The 16009-nt window shown below is 50.7% G+C and overlaps 1 protein-coding gene across 3 annotated transcripts in view; it reads right to left on the bottom strand.

The window, feature by feature from the left end:
- Positions 1-16009, bottom strand: part of EDAR (ectodysplasin A receptor) — an 89217-nt gene that overhangs the window by 30155 nt on the left and 43053 nt on the right. For all 3 annotated transcript variants that reach the window (XM_019826939.3, XM_019826940.3, XM_003983868.5), the window contains exon 2: positions 55-123. In XM_019826939.3, the coding sequence (XP_019682498.1) occupies positions 55-105 (51 nt within the window). In that variant the 5' untranslated portion in view covers positions 106-123. The remainder of the gene's footprint in view (positions 1-54; positions 124-16009) is intronic.

Raw genomic sequence — 16009 nt, 5'->3', positions numbered from 1 at the left:
GAACCTCCTCCCAGGCCACACTGCAGGTGCTCCGCAGGGTGAGGGTGCACTTACCACCAGGACAGGGAGCCAGGGCATCTGCTTGCAGTCTCCCGCGTGGGCCATCTTCTCCTGGGGCCTTGCCTGAAAGACACACTTCATGGCACCCCGGTGCCTGCAGGGCCTGAGCTGCCCCAGCACTGGCTGCCCACAGCCCAGCCCCCACCCTCAGTCTGGCTGCCTTCACCATGTCCCACTGGGTGTGAGGGGCCTCCCTGCAAGCGAGGCAGGAAATGAATGCACCCTAAAAGAAAAGGCAGGTTTTTTTTTATGCTTTTTTTTTTTAAATTTATTTATTTATTTTTGGGACAGAGAGAGACAGAGCCTGAATGGGGGAGGGGCTGAGAGAGAGACACACAGAATCGGAAACAGGCTCCAGGCTCTGAGCCATCAGCCCAGAGCCCGACGCGGGGCTCGAACCCACGGACCGCGAGATCGTGACCTGGCTGAAGTCGGACGCTTAACCGACTGCGCCACCCAGGCGCCCCGAAAAGGCAGGTTTTAAGCTGAGCCCCAGGCCACTTGGACTGACTCCATCCATGGCCCTCCCAGTATCACCACCCCCCCACCCCCGACCAAGGACGAAAGGTCCAGAGTGCACTGAGAGCCAATTATGGAAGCCAGGGCAATGGCGGATGGTTGACCTGCTCACAGAGTCTGAGGAAGCCTGGCTTTACACAGTGTGTCAAGGGGTACTCAGAGCTGGTCCTGACCTTCTGGCTCCAGAGCAGTCCTGGAGATGGTGGCAGGATAGCTTCTCCCCCAAGCCCTCTGCCCTCTCTCCCTGCCCCACAGTCAGACTCTTCTTGTCTCTGTTAAGAACAGTTGTTGTCAGAGTGATTAAGGACTCAGTGCATGAGTCCAACCACTTAATTTTATAGCTGAAACAATTGAAGCCCAGAGAGGGTAGTGACATGCCCAGGGCGACACAACCACTAAACAGACAGAGGGTGGCTACAGCCCAGGTGTTTAGATGCTTTCACCAACTGCTAAATTAATGCACTGCTTTGAAGGAGGAGGTATTGTTTTTCACTTTTCCATTTTCAGACTGGGAGGCCTGTGTTTCTAACTGAAAGCAGTCTTACCTGGGAGCCTGACTATACAAAGACATGGGACGTGATACACAGAAGTAGGTCTGGAGTGATATTCACTAAATTTTCAATAAAGATTTTTTTTTTGGCAGGAGTGAAATAGGGTGGGAATGACTATGGACTGTGGTGGGTTATGGGGAATGCTCCCTTTCCACACATTTCCTAGTGTCAGAATGATGTGAACTTTGTGACCAGGAAAAAAGGCAATAAAGACATTTCACTTTGGGAAGAAGCATCTGATTACTCTGAGAACAGGCTGAGAAGGATGTCCCAAGGGTGATTCCAGAGACAGGGGCCCACTGGCTACTACTGTGTCAGTAAGGGGAATGGGGCAGGGCCCTGGGGGGCTTGGCTCTTTCCAGCATCTTGTCCCTGCTTACCTTGAGGTGTCTTCACTTGTGAATAACATTGGTAGGGAGGCTTTGGGGAAGGCTTAGGTTTCCAGAATCTCTTGAAGAGATACAAAAGCTGCCTCTTCTCTCTTTCTACCACGCTTGCTGTCTTGCAATTCAGTGCCACATTTACTTTTGAGACACACTAAATGAACTGAGGCAAGATTAAAGCACCCAGCCACCCCAGCAGTGAACTTCTGGGTGTTTTCCTTCTAGCAATGGAGCAAGCTGGGACAGGCAGGGAGGGAGGCAGAGGGAGGCCCCACCTGCAGTCCTGCCAGGTGGGGAGGGTAAGGTACAAAGTCCCAACCAGATCTTAGGAACAAACTCCCTACCTGCCACCCCAGCTTCATGATGGTGGCAGCCCAGCCTTTGCTTCAGGATGGTGGGTAGCAGAGATGGGTTTGCACTGGGTCTACAGACGGGGCAGCGGCTCTTCCCAGAAGAGCTGCAGCCCTGGAGGCCTTCCAAGAACAATACTAAGGGTTTCTAATGTAATTGACTTCCAATTATAGCTGAGCCTGGGAGGGCTTCCCTGTAAATACTGAGAAGGGCTGGGCTGGGTGCACTGGAGTGTCAACCTAGAGCATTTATTGAAAGGCTCGTTAAAGATGTTCCCAGGCCAACCCAAGAAGACAGAAAAGAAAAACAAATACACAAGGCAAAACAAAGTCTGTCGTGTTGGATGCATTTATGCCACGATTATCAGTTCTCAAAGAAGGTAACGGGGTGGGGGGAGGAAGGCAAGGGCAGCCCTCTGGTTAGGGTTCCATTTCCAAGGTCTGACTTCCCTTGATGCTCTGCACGTGGGAGCTGGCCTGGCCTGGGAGCAGGTGGGGCCCAAGCTGTTTCCAGAAGTGACCTCCTGGTTTTTACTTTGGGGACCCCCAGTGCCCTGATCAGGGCAGCACCCTTGCCCGCCAGCCGTCAGAGGTGACAGTGGAAGCAGCTGAGCCCCTATAGCTCCAACAGTGATGGAGAAATGGAGGTGTCCCCAAAACATCTCTTCCCACAGGTGAATCCAGCCACCACCCAGTCTCATGGCCACGATTTTGTTTCCTAGTGCCTGTGGCCACTTTCATGATAGCATGGAGACCCATGGCCAGGTGAGCCCTTTTCAGGAAAGCTCTGCCCACCCAGCCCTTGTTCACTGCTTCTCCTGCCTTCCACGGAGTCTACTGTTCCTTCCTCAGCACCATATCCTCCTAGAACAACAACACTACAATGGAAACAACAGCTGATTACTGTGGACCTCTGACCCCTCCCCAGGCACTGCTCTGGCTTAACTCTCACCACCCCAGCACAAGCTCTAACTCAAGGGTCAGTGAGAACAGGCTGGAACTATGGGCCCACATGCAGAGGCGAGTGTGGCTAGGATTACTGGCCTGTTTGTTTCCTTTCCATTCTGTGACCTCAGCCTGCAGTCCCAGACCTGCTGTTAACCAAATAGGAAAAAAAGGGTAGTGATTAAGAGCAAGGGCTGAATCACATCTTGGCAAGTTATGTAGCCTCTCAGTGCCTCAGTTCCCTTATCCATAAAACAGGCATAAGATGAATGCCTACTTCATTTGGGGAGGAAGGGAGGCCTGTGTATTCCCAAACTTGAACTTAGCCTCCCCTGCTGTGACCACGACCTTAGCTCCAGCCTCGGCATTTCTGGCACATGGTTTCCCTATAACATCCTCACTTTATGGCAAGACTTTGGCTAACACCAAGCAGGCTAACCTCTGGAGACCTGGGCTGGAAGGATGCTCTGGGAACAGCAGTTGGGACCCTGCTTCACAGTGCTCCTGGGAGAGCTTGGTGCTTAACACAAAACCAGAAGACTCAGGATGGCTCTCAGAGGTGTGGCCCTTAAGAAGCTTGTGGTTTATTAACCAGGAGGGTTGGATGGAGCTGAGATATATCAACTCTGGGATGTTGTTCAAAACTACAAAGTCTCTCCAGTCCTGGGCTAGAGCTGGGGGGCTCACAGAATGAGGCCCACCTCCTGCTCTCCAGGTGACTGGAGAGTTAAGGGGCCAGATGGTCACCCACACGTTGGGGTCTAGAGGTCCAAGATGCTCAGGGCATCCTGTGGTGTGCAGGGAAGGTGTCTGATTTGCAGTGTTTGACTATTTTAGTAAAATAAACACTCTCACCATGGCCATTTCAGCTGCTGATTGAAGCCACCCATGAAGACCACTGACTGAGAAGAAGCTTTGGAGGGGCAGCTGGCTTGCACCCTCAGAGGCACCTGATCCATTTTTGAAGAGATCAGGGCAGGCAGAGTCTCATGTAGGTCCTAAAGAGTAGGTAAAAGTTCGCATGGAAAGAGGTGGGAAAAAGGTCTCCTAGGAAGTGGAAGTAGGGGGCCCAAATGGCTGGAGGCGAAGCCACGGCTGGACCAGAGGGCTGAGCATGAGGTCAGATGACATCATCAGGTTGCCATGGGTCTCACACAAAGGCTGTGCGATGCAATGAGAGAGTGGCGGGACCAACTTGCCATTGCAATGACAGAAGAGGCCAACTCTGGCAAGAAGTGTATGTCGTAATGCCACCCAACACACACACACACACACACACACACACACACGCCCCAAAGCACGTGAAGCAATATTTATACTTACCGAACACAATGGACTGTGATCTACTACATCCTACTATTTTTATTCCAACAGAAAAATGGCAGTGGTTGTAGCCCAAGACAGCGATCAGGAAAACCATCACTGGGACATGATCAGTAATCTGAAAACCACTGGCTTAGACAGGACAAGGCAGGAGGGAGGAAGCCTGAAAGATGCTGATGGTGGCCTGACCTTAGGGGGTCAGAGGGTGGAGAGGAGGGCCTGGAGGGGCCAGGACTAAGGAAACAGAGCACCAAGGTTGACCCAGGTCTCCGTTTGGCTCCTGGGTACATGGGAGGCATGTGAAGTTCTTCCTGAGTTGGAACGAACACAGGTGGGAGATGTCACAACTGTGAACACATTGTAGAACCTGGAGGGCCTCCAAAAGGAGGCAGCCTCTGGCAGCTGTACACATGAGTTGAGCTTGTGAGAAATATCTGAGCAAGGGAGAGACGTGGCTGTCACAGTGTCAAGGCAGCCTGAGTTCTATTGGTCCATCCCTTGCTGTCATGTGGACAAGGACTTGTTCATGAGAAAAAGCCCTGGTCTAGGCCTCGAGGAGGGGTGGAGACCCCATTCTCAGGTGCCTTCTTTTCTCTGGATAGATAAGTGCCAGGCTGGAGACTGTTGGATCACTTCCTTTGCTCAAGGAGACTTTCTGGAACTCAAGAGAAAGCCAGGGTTCCTGCAGATGGGGAAGCACATCCTTCTTTGCCCACAGGGAAGGAAACCAGGGGCCAACAGACACCACATCTGGCAAAAACAATAATGAACATTTGCAACTTTTCTGTAAGGTGGAAATTATTTCAAGATAGAAAGTAAAGAAGAGACACCACATTCCAGCACACGGCTTCACCTCTAAATGCAGTTAACTTGAGAGGTGAAGAAGAGTCTTGCTTGTTTGGATATAAATTGCTCATGACAGGTGTTCCAGAGAAGCCAGGAAGTGAGGCCCATGCATTTAGCTGTGCGTGAAGTAGGACCATGTGCACAGAGAGGCTACGGGGAATGGCAGAGCTGTGGCCTCCCTGGGAGGGACTCACAGGCCCACACAGCCCAAGACCCTGGCACCGGGTCCCCACCTGGGCATAGGGTGCAGGGACTCCACATGCCAGACTGTGCCAACCCACTGCCTCGGGCCTCTCCAGCAGCACAGCCTGTGCTCACTCACTCCCTGAGGCCAGGTGCACCCATCTCCTCAACCTCATTTACTGGTGTCGGCATACAGGATCCACCATCCTCCTTGCCAGCACTTCTAGAGTACTGAGTACCTCCCAGACACTAGGCCGGGTGGGCACCTCAGCCTGTATAACCACCTAATCCTCACCACTGCTGAGCTGGTGGGAACTTCTACAACTCCATTTGCTCACACAGAAGCCAAGGCACAGAGAGGCTGTGTAACTTGCTCAAGGCTGTGCAGCGGTCAGGCAGAGCCAGGATTTGAATCTACACAGTCTGTCCCCACAGCCTGCCCCCACTGCTCACCACTGCCCTGCTGTATGTAAGTAAACATGTTCCAGGGTACCCACGATGTAGGCAAATTTTTTTTTATTCTAAGGGAATGACAAGGTTTGCAGGACTGTGGGCTCCCTTAGGGGCCATCCTTAGGAGGTTTTGCTTTCTTGTCCTGCTTGGTATGACCCCCTCAGGGAGCAGCACACATTCTCTATAAAAATGGAGTATTTCAGCCCCCTTTCCAACTGAGTCATTGTTGTGAGGAATCCAGGAGACCCCAAGTGTGACAGTCCTGAGTGGGTTTGGCAACACCACAAAAGTAAAAAGTGACAGTGTTCTAAAGAAACAGAGGTCACAGTGACCACTGTGTGACAGCATCTCAGGCTGTGGGAGGGGGCTTGACTTTCTTAGCTCTGAGTTACTGTGGGGATGGTTGGGAGTTACTGCCATCTGCATGAGTGGCTTAGAAAGAACAATAATGCCATCTTCCTTAATAGCATTTGACAGTCTCAAACGCTGTCTCCTACACAGCTTCCTACAAGCATCATTAGATAACAGGGCTCCCGTGTTCCAAGAGCAGGGGCTCAGGAAGGTTCTGTGACTTGTTAGCGCTCAGGGCCTGGTGGCTCCAGGTGGGGACCCTGCTGGTGGAACCCAGTCTGCTGCTCGTCTGACAGCAGTAGCAGTCTCCTCAGGAGATGACACCCCACCTTGCACTCTCAGAAGCTCTCTGTGGTATTCCCACCCATTGATAAGGCCGCATGCATAGCAGAAGGATTCTGCGTGTTTGTGTGTCAGGGTCATGGGTACTAGCCTGCCTTGGGGATTGGACAACTGGCAGTCCGTGTGAGGTGTGAAAGCCTTCAGCATCACAGGGGGAAGAGGTTGTCCATGGTCCTCAGGCCACTGCTAGCTCATCCCTTTGCCTGTGACTGCCGAGCTTCGGACACCAGTGAGTGGGAGCAGTTTCCCTTCACACAGCCACGTGTGGACTGGGCCCGCCTCCAAGTCTGAGGTTTGCCTGGATATTCAGGTAAGGTGGAAATAAAGTAAAATCAGCAGGCAGGAAGCCACTAAGAGCAGTGTCCATCCAACCTTGCTGCCCAGGTGGGATCTCTGGGGCAGCTGTAGCACCACCCGGCTGCAGTGTTGAATCTCAGACCCCTTGCAGCCCTGCAGCATCAGAATCTGCTTTTCAGCTAGCTCCCTGGGTGCTCTGTGCGCACATGAAAACATGAGAAATGTGGGTCCTGTGACCTCCCAGTGACTTTGTACTCAGGCTGTGTTTGATGAGTCCCCTTGGCAGACCCAGGAAAGGGCTTCTTCTGGGTCTCTCCCTCCTTAAATTCTGACCCTCTCCCAAGTAATGAATGCTGTCTTTAGCCTCACCCTGCCCAGGACTGTGTGCTTGACACTGGGATTCCTTTGCTTTCATTCATTCATTCATTCATTCATTCATGGTTTATTCAACAGTGACCACAAGCTGCTACTGTGTATAGAGACCCTGGGGATGGTGAGAGACAGAAAGGTCCCTGCCCCATTGCATTTTCACCTGCCTGGGACACAGATACAACACACACAATGACACAAAACTTCAGCCCACTTCTTGCATTTCTAAGGGCCACACCTTCGGGTCTAGCTTCATGCTGGCTATAATGGGGTTCAGGGCAGGCCACCACTAAATATGCCACTTTCGCATATGGCATATTTTAAGTTACTCAAGAAACAGCTGGTGCAAGAAGGACACTCTGACCCTCTTCTGTCCCCCTCAAAGCAGGACATAAATCTCCCATGTGAAAGGTGCCCTTGCACCTGGAGGTAGATACATCCTCATTGCCAGAGTTGGGAATTCAGAGCTGAGAAGGCTGTGTATACAAACCCTGTACTGCTTCACTCCTTTACCACCCCAAGCCCAGACTTCCTTGTCTTGTCAATTCCTCACTAATTTACCATTTCTCTGTCTAAAAGGTACAAAGCTGCTTGCTTTGGTCACTCGAGTCCTATATTTTTATGCACTCTTATAGGTACAAAATTAAATGGTTTCCCCCCGATTAATCTGTCTTCCATCAGTCTACTTATCAGACCAGCCAAAGAACTGAGAAAGGAAGAAGGTAAAAGTTTTCCTTCCCTACAGCAGTTTGCTTTTGGGATGACCTTTGCTCTCAGGGGGCTAGCTCTGCTACAGTGGACACCTGTCATCACAATGGCCTCCAGGGGTCCGGCAAGCACTATGGCAGGAGGGAGGCTGTGCTCCATTTTAGTCATCACCTTTGGAATACAGAGAGTCACTACCAGATACAGCAGACAGTTGAGTCTCGGTGGCTTTACCTTCTTGATCTAGTTGCCATCCCCCTCCCCCCAGCTCCATCTGACTGCCCTGGACCTATGAAGATGCTGCCTTTCCCTTAAAGGCTGCTTCTCTCTGGGAAGGTGGTATAAGCCCCAGAGCCACACCTCAGGCACTGTCTGCCCTGAATCTGTGGGAAGGGGTGGAGGCAGTTGGGCTGGGGAAGACTTTGTAGAAATGAGGGCTTCTGAGTTACCTTTCAAAGCATGTAGAGCATGGGTCCCTCTTGTTCCTGGCCCCTTCCACCTCTACAGCATGCTCACTTGCCAGAGAATTCTCAGAAGGCGGTGCTGGCTGACTGTTTGCCCTCATCCTCATCTGGTTGCAGTGACTGGGGACAGAGGTCCCACGGGCCCCCCGGGCACAGTGTTGTCCTTGTGACCCACACCGCAGGATGGGGGACAGGAGACAGAGATGGTGAGGTCTGTGGCCAGCCCACCCTGGTCCTCAGCACAAGCACTTTGTGGAGAGGCAAGGCACTGGCAGCTGCCTGTGTTCTGGGGAGGTGGCTCCCCACTCCCTGCCCACCCAACACTACCCTCTTCTCCCCGGCCTCCCACACTCTCCCCTCCCGCAGAAGAATGCCCGGGGGAAGGCTGCTGGTGGCCTCCTCCCCACTCATCCACAGGATTCCTTTGCTCCCCAGACTCCCCCTGGAAAGGCCTCCACTTGCCACCAACAGAGACAGATTCACTCACCCTCCAGGAGCCTGTGGAGGTCATTATAAGAGCAGCTGAAAACATTTCCATTTGATGTGACTTATGGCTCTCAGGAAGCAACCCCCCCCCATCCCCCATCCCAGTTGGATCATGCTAATTAATGCTACATTGTGAAGAGGTGAACTCATTGTCTTTCACTTCTGTTTGAGTCAAGTCAGTCTCACTGGAAGGCCTACAAGACATCCTGGGACCGTCCATCCCATTGCAACAGGGAATGAGGACCTTGCTGTCACACCAGCCCATAGGAAGGGCCCTGAGCTTGCCATCTTGAAGTTCTTAGTGATTTTTAAAGGAGACTGCCCCCCCCCCCCCGCCCCATTTCTATTTTGCACGGGCCTGCAAATTAAATGGCCTGTCTTGTTCTTAGCCACTCTGGCTGGGCAGGCAACGCTGCCACACAGGGCCTGACTACTGGGCTGCCCTGCCCAGGAAAGTGCAGCCAGGGGTCAGGGACAGCACAAGCAAAGGGGCAGAGGTGCTAATGTCTTGCCAAGACTGACAGGTGCCTCCCTGCCTCCCAAAGCTCAAAAGCAGAATCTCAGAGGGACAGAGAAGGAAGGTTGAAAGAAGTCCCTGCAATGCAGTGCAGCGGGGTGTCTTAGAGCTTTAAATCACAGCGCATGAGGGTTTTAAAGGGCCAGTCTCTGTTCCTGACCACTGCCCTGAGAAATCTGCACTTAGAGCTCCGAGGTGAAGGTTTCAGGGCCATGACAGGGAAATTGACCTTCACCAGCATCACCAATGTCCATATATTCTCTCAACAATGTGATTTTGATTGAAAACATATACACATCATATATTGTATATATATGTATACATACATACGTATGCATGCATGTGTGGGTATACAAAACAATTTTTTCTAAGGTCAAAGATCTTTCCTTGTCTGTTGGAGGCACTGTGCTCAGGGGCCACCAGGCTCCATCCACTAGAATTCACCCCTGGGACAAGTCTAGGGCTCCACCTTTTGCCTCTCAGGTCAGCCTGCAGTGGCCTAGCCTGGGTGACAGGCCACTGGGGGCTTTGGTCAGAAGATGTTCATCTGATAGCTATACTGTAAAAGAGTTAACAGAACACAGGGTTGTTGGGTTCTCAAGGGGGAGCAGGAGGAGCTACCTCCGTGTTCCCAGAATTTTGGGGCAGGCACGGGGAGGCAATGGAGAGGGACAGCTGGGTACAAAGGCCCAAGGAAGTCTACCTGCTCTGCTGGCAAAGCCACACACAGCCCACCAACCCCCTGCCCTGCACAGGAGATCTGTCTGCAGGTGAACCCTCAGGGGGCTCTGCTGATAAAGGCTCTGCTGATTTGAGTTGAAGGTTGAAAATGAAAGTCCCCAAGGTTTAAGTTTTAACTGAAATAATACTCAGGAAACAGACATTCTTGCACAAATAAAAACAGCACATGACATTTATTTTTGATAATTCTAGCTTTTTCTTTGAAGCATCACTACTAATACAAATAAGTGCATCAAACTATTCCAGATTCTGTGGGGAGCCTTCACTCTTCAGCAGCAGAATCGGGAAAGGCAGCACAGAGCAAGGAAAATCAGCATTTTGGACATTTCTGTTCACCAGATCTGTTCATCAGATCTTTCTATTTGACTTACCCTTTCCTGTCAGTTTTCATTTTCCTACGTAGAAACCAGTGCTGATGGTAATTGTTTATGAAGTGCTGTAGACAGCCATGGCCTAAGAACACTCCCTAAACACCAAAATTATTATTATTGTTTGTCAGACTAGGCCCGGGCTTCTTAGAATACTAATTACCTTATTAAGCAGGTGCTTCTGCATTTGTGCAGCGAGAGCTGGGGCTAGAGCCCAAAAGAGGAGGGAAGCTCTCCCCTGCATTTGGAACAGAACATGGCACTTGCATGCTACTGCAGTCTTGATGGCTGCCTCATGAAAATAACATGGCCAGAAAATACACATCTGGAAAGTTCAGAGGGAGAGCAATTATCCTTATCCGGAGCTCCTGCTGTAAAGATATGTGCTCACAGTTTCATTTCTATTTCATTTAATACCTCAAAGCTGAAAGGATCTTGTAGAAGTGATAAAGCCAGGTGAAGCTTCAAAAAGAGTCCCTGTTTTATTGCCTTCCCCAAATCGACAGAAGGCATTTTTAGGGTGAAATCAGGAAGGTTACTGTAACTCGAATGTGTTGCCTTAAATTACATAACCAAGTTTTTCTAGGGCTTTTATATAAACATATAAACATGAAATTTTGTTGAGACATAGTACCAGCCACTCTCCAGCCCTTCAATATGCATGCCATCCATCCTTCTATTTGTCTAATCTGTCCTTCCATTGATCCATCCACCCATCTGTCCAGCTATCCTTTCCAGCCATCCATCCATGCATACAATATTAATTAGATACCTACTCTGGACCAGGCTGAACAAACAAATTGTCACAGTCCCTGCCCTGGTACTGTCTCACAATATGGTGGATGCAGGGAGTTGGAAAGCCTGCCCAGACCCAGGCAAGGAAGAATGGCCAGTGGTTAGCCAGGAATACATGGAAAGGGAGAGGAAAGAGGATGGGCATGGACTGAGGCTTGAGGAGGTATGTGCCCCACTGGGGCCACTGAACATTGCAGGGCATTCCCTCCAGGTCACTGCTCTGTCCTCTTCTCCAAGCAACAGACAAATGAGCTACTTCCTGAACTGCATTCTGACAAAATCAAGATCTCTTTCTTATTTTCTGCCAAGGGGCTACTGTGCCAGGTTTCTCGCAGCTCATAGTCCTTGTTTCTTTGCTCTCACCAGCTCAGAGATATTTGGAAAGCAACACTTTCAGCCCATCCCATCACCCCCAAATCTGGCCATTCTTCGTGTGTCAAGATCCACTAGAGAGCAGAGCATTGGCACCTTAAAACTGTTCACTGTGTTATGGAAGTGAGGCTTGATGCACAGATGTATCTGAAACATGAAATTTTACCTAACAGCACAACCAAAATGAGAACATAATAAACAATTACTGGAAGACACACTACGAGAATCCCAAGCCCTGTCGGCCAAGTAAAAGACATTAATTTGACGCTGAAGATATCCTTTAAGTAAAGGAAGTTGAAGGAGATAAACCACTTATTGGCACTGGGATCAATAGATCCTAAATTAGCTACAAAGCCGTGGCAAGCAATGAGGCAAGAAGGATCTAAAAATTGTTGCTATTATTATTTGCCCCCGAGGGGCCCTCAGACAGCCTGCTGCTCTCTGAGGATGGTTATTGTGGGTAATTGAGACGGCTCCCACTTGGGTGGCGGAGGCGGGGCAGGGGGGCCTCCCAGACGGATGTCTGAAAGGAAAGGTGAGCTGAGGGTGTGCAGAAGGCAGGCCAAGGGCATGCGGCTCCCCTGTGTCTCCACCCCCATAGCACCCCCATCCGCTCTACCCTCCACGCCTCTCTTTGAAGTCTGAGCCCAGAGAGATAAGCGGGCCTTTCGCTAAGGAGGTGGCCATACTTGGCCTTTGCACTCCGGGCTCTCTGGTGGCCCTGAGCCTCAGACAGATGCTGGAGATGAAGGCAATTAGGCCTTCTGTTCTATTCATCTTCTGCAGCAAAACCTAACAGTGCCATCATACAACATCCATGTGCAGTTAGGCACAGAGCAAGAGAGAAGCCGCTTCTGAGGCAGTGCGCTCCATCATCGCACACGTGTGATGTGCTGCACACGTTATGGCCCACATGTGGACAGGCACATCCAATGGGGAAGAGTTCAAAATGATTAAAGCTGTGTTCTCAGAGTCTGCATGTCTCCTAAGAACTGATGGCTTACTGTTCTGTTTAATGGCACATATTTTTATGTCCTTATTGTTCTTACTTTTAAAAAAACAATCAGCTTTCTTAAGGTATAATTCACTCACAGTAAAATCCTCATGCTTCCAGGGCACAGGTAGTGATTTCAATATAGCATATACCATGTAACCAGCACCCAATTGGGATACTTCCCAAAGGTCTTCATGCAGCCCTTTGCCATTAGCCTGCCCCTGCTGGGCCACTGTTGATCACTCCAGATGAGTTCTGCTTGTTTCAGCTCTCACGAGTGCAGTCATGCCACACGGGCTCTTTGTATCTGGCTTTTCTTTCACTGAGTTTAATTACTGTGGTTTCTCGGGGCTGTGAGAGCTAGTTCCTCTGTAATGCTGAATAATACCCCATGTATTGAAATACCATGATGTTCATTCGTTCGATTTCTTTTTGTAAGATTACATTTTTTAAAAATTTTATTTATTTATTTTGAGAGAGAGAGAGCATATAAACAGGGGAGGGGCAGAGAGAGAGAGGGAGGCAGAATCTGAAGCAGGTTCCAAGCTCTGAGCTATTATCACGGAGCCCAACGCAGGGCTCAAACTCATGAACTAGGGGATCATGACCCGAGCTGAAACCAAGAGTCAGACGCTTAACTCAGTGAGCCCCAAAGATTATGTTTTAAAAGTGGTTTTTGGTTGTTTCCTGGACCTGGGCAGTCCTGTCCACACATCTGGTGTAGGTGACTAAAACATCAGACAGGTTCCAAATGGGGCTGCTCCTGGTCTTGGTCTAAGTCTGCTCTAGACACATCCAGAGGAGGACTTATGGTTGCAGCCACTTTCACTTGTCACCAGAGGGGCCTGGAAGGCACCATCTGGCAGCTTCCACACTGCTTCCATTGAGCTGCTCCCTTTGAGGGGCTCCACAGGACCCCTCCATCCTGGCCAGCCCCCCAACTCTGTTGGGGCCTGCCACAGAGATGCTATACACCAGTTGTGAGGGTCCACAAATAAAACCCACTGCCCCTTCCACACCAGCCTGAGCATATGGCCAAAAGGGAAGAGTCGAAGCACAAGACAAATGACAGCATTTGCCCAGAGCTGAATCAATGGTGCTTTCCAGTCACTTCAGAAAGATTGCTGGTATATTTGCCATGACAAATAACCATCCTCGACAAAATTCTTCTGTCCTAAGATGTCACACAGAACTGGCTCAGAGAAAAAGCAATCACAGTGCATGTGTGTGGCCCTCACTTCTGAGGACACTGTGGTCCTGGGGACCTGAAAGGCTGGGACCTCTTCCCAGACTAGGAATGAATGTGTGCATCCAGGGGAGTGGGAGACAGGGCTAGATGGTGGGTGTGGGGTTATCAGCAGGTGCAAGGCAAGGTTCCCCCACTCAAAGGTTCTCTTCTAGTTAGAGAAAGCAGTGGCCTTTCCTGTGCCCCTTATCTGATGAAAACTCAGCCAGGGCTTAAGAGAAAGGTTTCTTCAGGCATTATGTTTAGGGAGTAGAGCCCCCAGATGTGTTTGCTGCGGGAAGATGTCCTCTTAGGACAATACTCCTGAGAGTATTTATGGAGGGCATACCCAGCACCAGGTCTGTTCGTACACACACTCTTTTTTAATCCTCTGAACATTGCAAGATAGGCACTTGCTATTCCTCATTTAATTTGTGAGCCAATGGAGGCTCAGAGAGGTTCTCAGTGATTTGCCTGAGGCCACACAGACAGAGGTGGGAGAGCTTAGGCATAAACCCAGACTTGCTTCACTTCCTACCGTTCTGCTCAGCCTAGGAACAGGGGTCCCAGGAGCCACAGAGGAAGCCACAGAGAGAGAGGGGAGTGGACAGGGTGAGAGAGGCAAGTCAGTAAAGGAGCTTGGGGTCAGTGCAAGGTGGACTGGGCTTCATCTAACTGTTGTAGGCCTGTGAGAGCTGGATGGTTCTTTGGGAGGCCAGCAGTCTGTGTCCCCCACTAGCAGCCCCACTGAGTAGGCCTGTTGTGATGAGTGAGACTCCATTCCCCTTCCACAGGGGGGCCCTTGAAGATGCCTGGAGCTCTGTGGTTCCGGCGAGTTCCTGTTATCTCCTCTCCCCTTTCAACATCGAGCCAGCTCCACGGATGCTTAACTCCTGGGTGCTCCTGCAGGAGTTTGGACTCCCTTGAAGAGTTCATGCCCTGAGAGCCTGGATAGGCGGGCACTGAGAAAACCTACCAGCAGCAACACAGACATCCTCATGTGCCCAGTCTTTGAAGTCTGAGTTTGTTTGTTCCTGAGCATATGGATCGTTTCCCTGCCCTTGATCCTGGGATCAGCCACTCCTCCCACCTTAGTCCTTAGTCTCCTGACGTGGAAATGGCCTAGCACAGGTGGTGTTTCTGTGGGCTGGTGACCCGGACAGTACAGGGCCAAGAATGCATGCCCGGTAACCCCTGGGAGGCCCCTTACCCTGAAGTAGAGTCCCACCATTAAGCAAGCAACTTGTACATTTGGATCCTTCCTGTTAAACTCGGGGTCTTGTTCTACCGGTTTGAAAGAAGACTCTTTTTTTCTGTTCTTTCTTCAAGCACAGTAACAGGTGAGCCTTGGGGAGGATGGAGGATGAACTACCAAAGGCCCCTTATAGGCTTATCAAGGGTTCCCCAGTCGAAGCTGGTCTGACAAGCCCTCAGGGAGAGTGAGGGGTTTGTGTCCCTCAGCGCCCGGGGGTCACTGGTGTAGAGACTGAAACCTCTTCTTGATGGCTTCATTCATTCCTCATGTGGTTAAGTTACACATGAATATGACATAGATGGCTGTCATCATGCTATATTCATGCTCCTACCCTGTGCCTTTCTTCAAAAAGCAGGAGCTGGAGTCACTGCAGAAGTGTTGAGTATCCTTTTTTAAAGGCAACTGAAAGTAGTACATTGCCCCAGCTGAGACAGGTAGCAACTAGTCTAGGTGATCCAGAATCAAGGTGAGGAGAGCCACCACAGGCTTGGGAGTGCCTGCTCTCTGAACAAGATTTTCTGAGCCAAGACTATGGTGTATTTTCCTGGGCTGGTATGTGGAAGAACAGCCCTGTGCGTCCTGGGTGCTGGTGTCTGCTCTCTAGGCCATGGAGATGGGCCAGGGGCTTCTCAGGGTCTCCCTTCTGAGAGGATGTACAGTGTATGCTATGCAGGGCATCACAGGCCTGCAGGACAGGGTTGGCTGCCATCCAGCCAGTGCTGCCCCAGGCCTGGGCTGAGTGCCAGTAGCCCAGCTGGGTCTGCCATAGGGGGCATTATCCTCTGCCAGTGATGGTCCTGAGACAGAGACTGGTGGCCTTCTGCATGATCTTGGTGCCTCAGTCACCTTATGCCTAAAATGGGGACACAGGGCTCCCTGCCTGCCCACCTCTTTGATATTAGGATAAGATGCTTTTATGTAGAAGCATTTTTTTTTAAAGTTTATTTTGGGAGAGGCAGAGACAGCATGACTAGGAGAGGGTCAGAGAGAGAGAGGGAGAAAGAGAATCCCAAGCAGCAGGCTCTTCAATGTCAGCATGGAGCTTGACAGGGATGGGCTGGGGGCGGGGGGGGGGGGGGGCGCAAACTCACAAAACTGCAAGATCATGATCTGAG

This window comes from Felis catus, chromosome A3, assembly GCF_018350175.1.
Source record: "Felis catus isolate Fca126 chromosome A3, F.catus_Fca126_mat1.0, whole genome shotgun sequence".
NCBI classification, from domain to species: domain Eukaryota; kingdom Metazoa; phylum Chordata; class Mammalia; order Carnivora; family Felidae; genus Felis; species Felis catus.
This window is presented reverse-complemented; position numbering and strand designations above follow the sequence as displayed.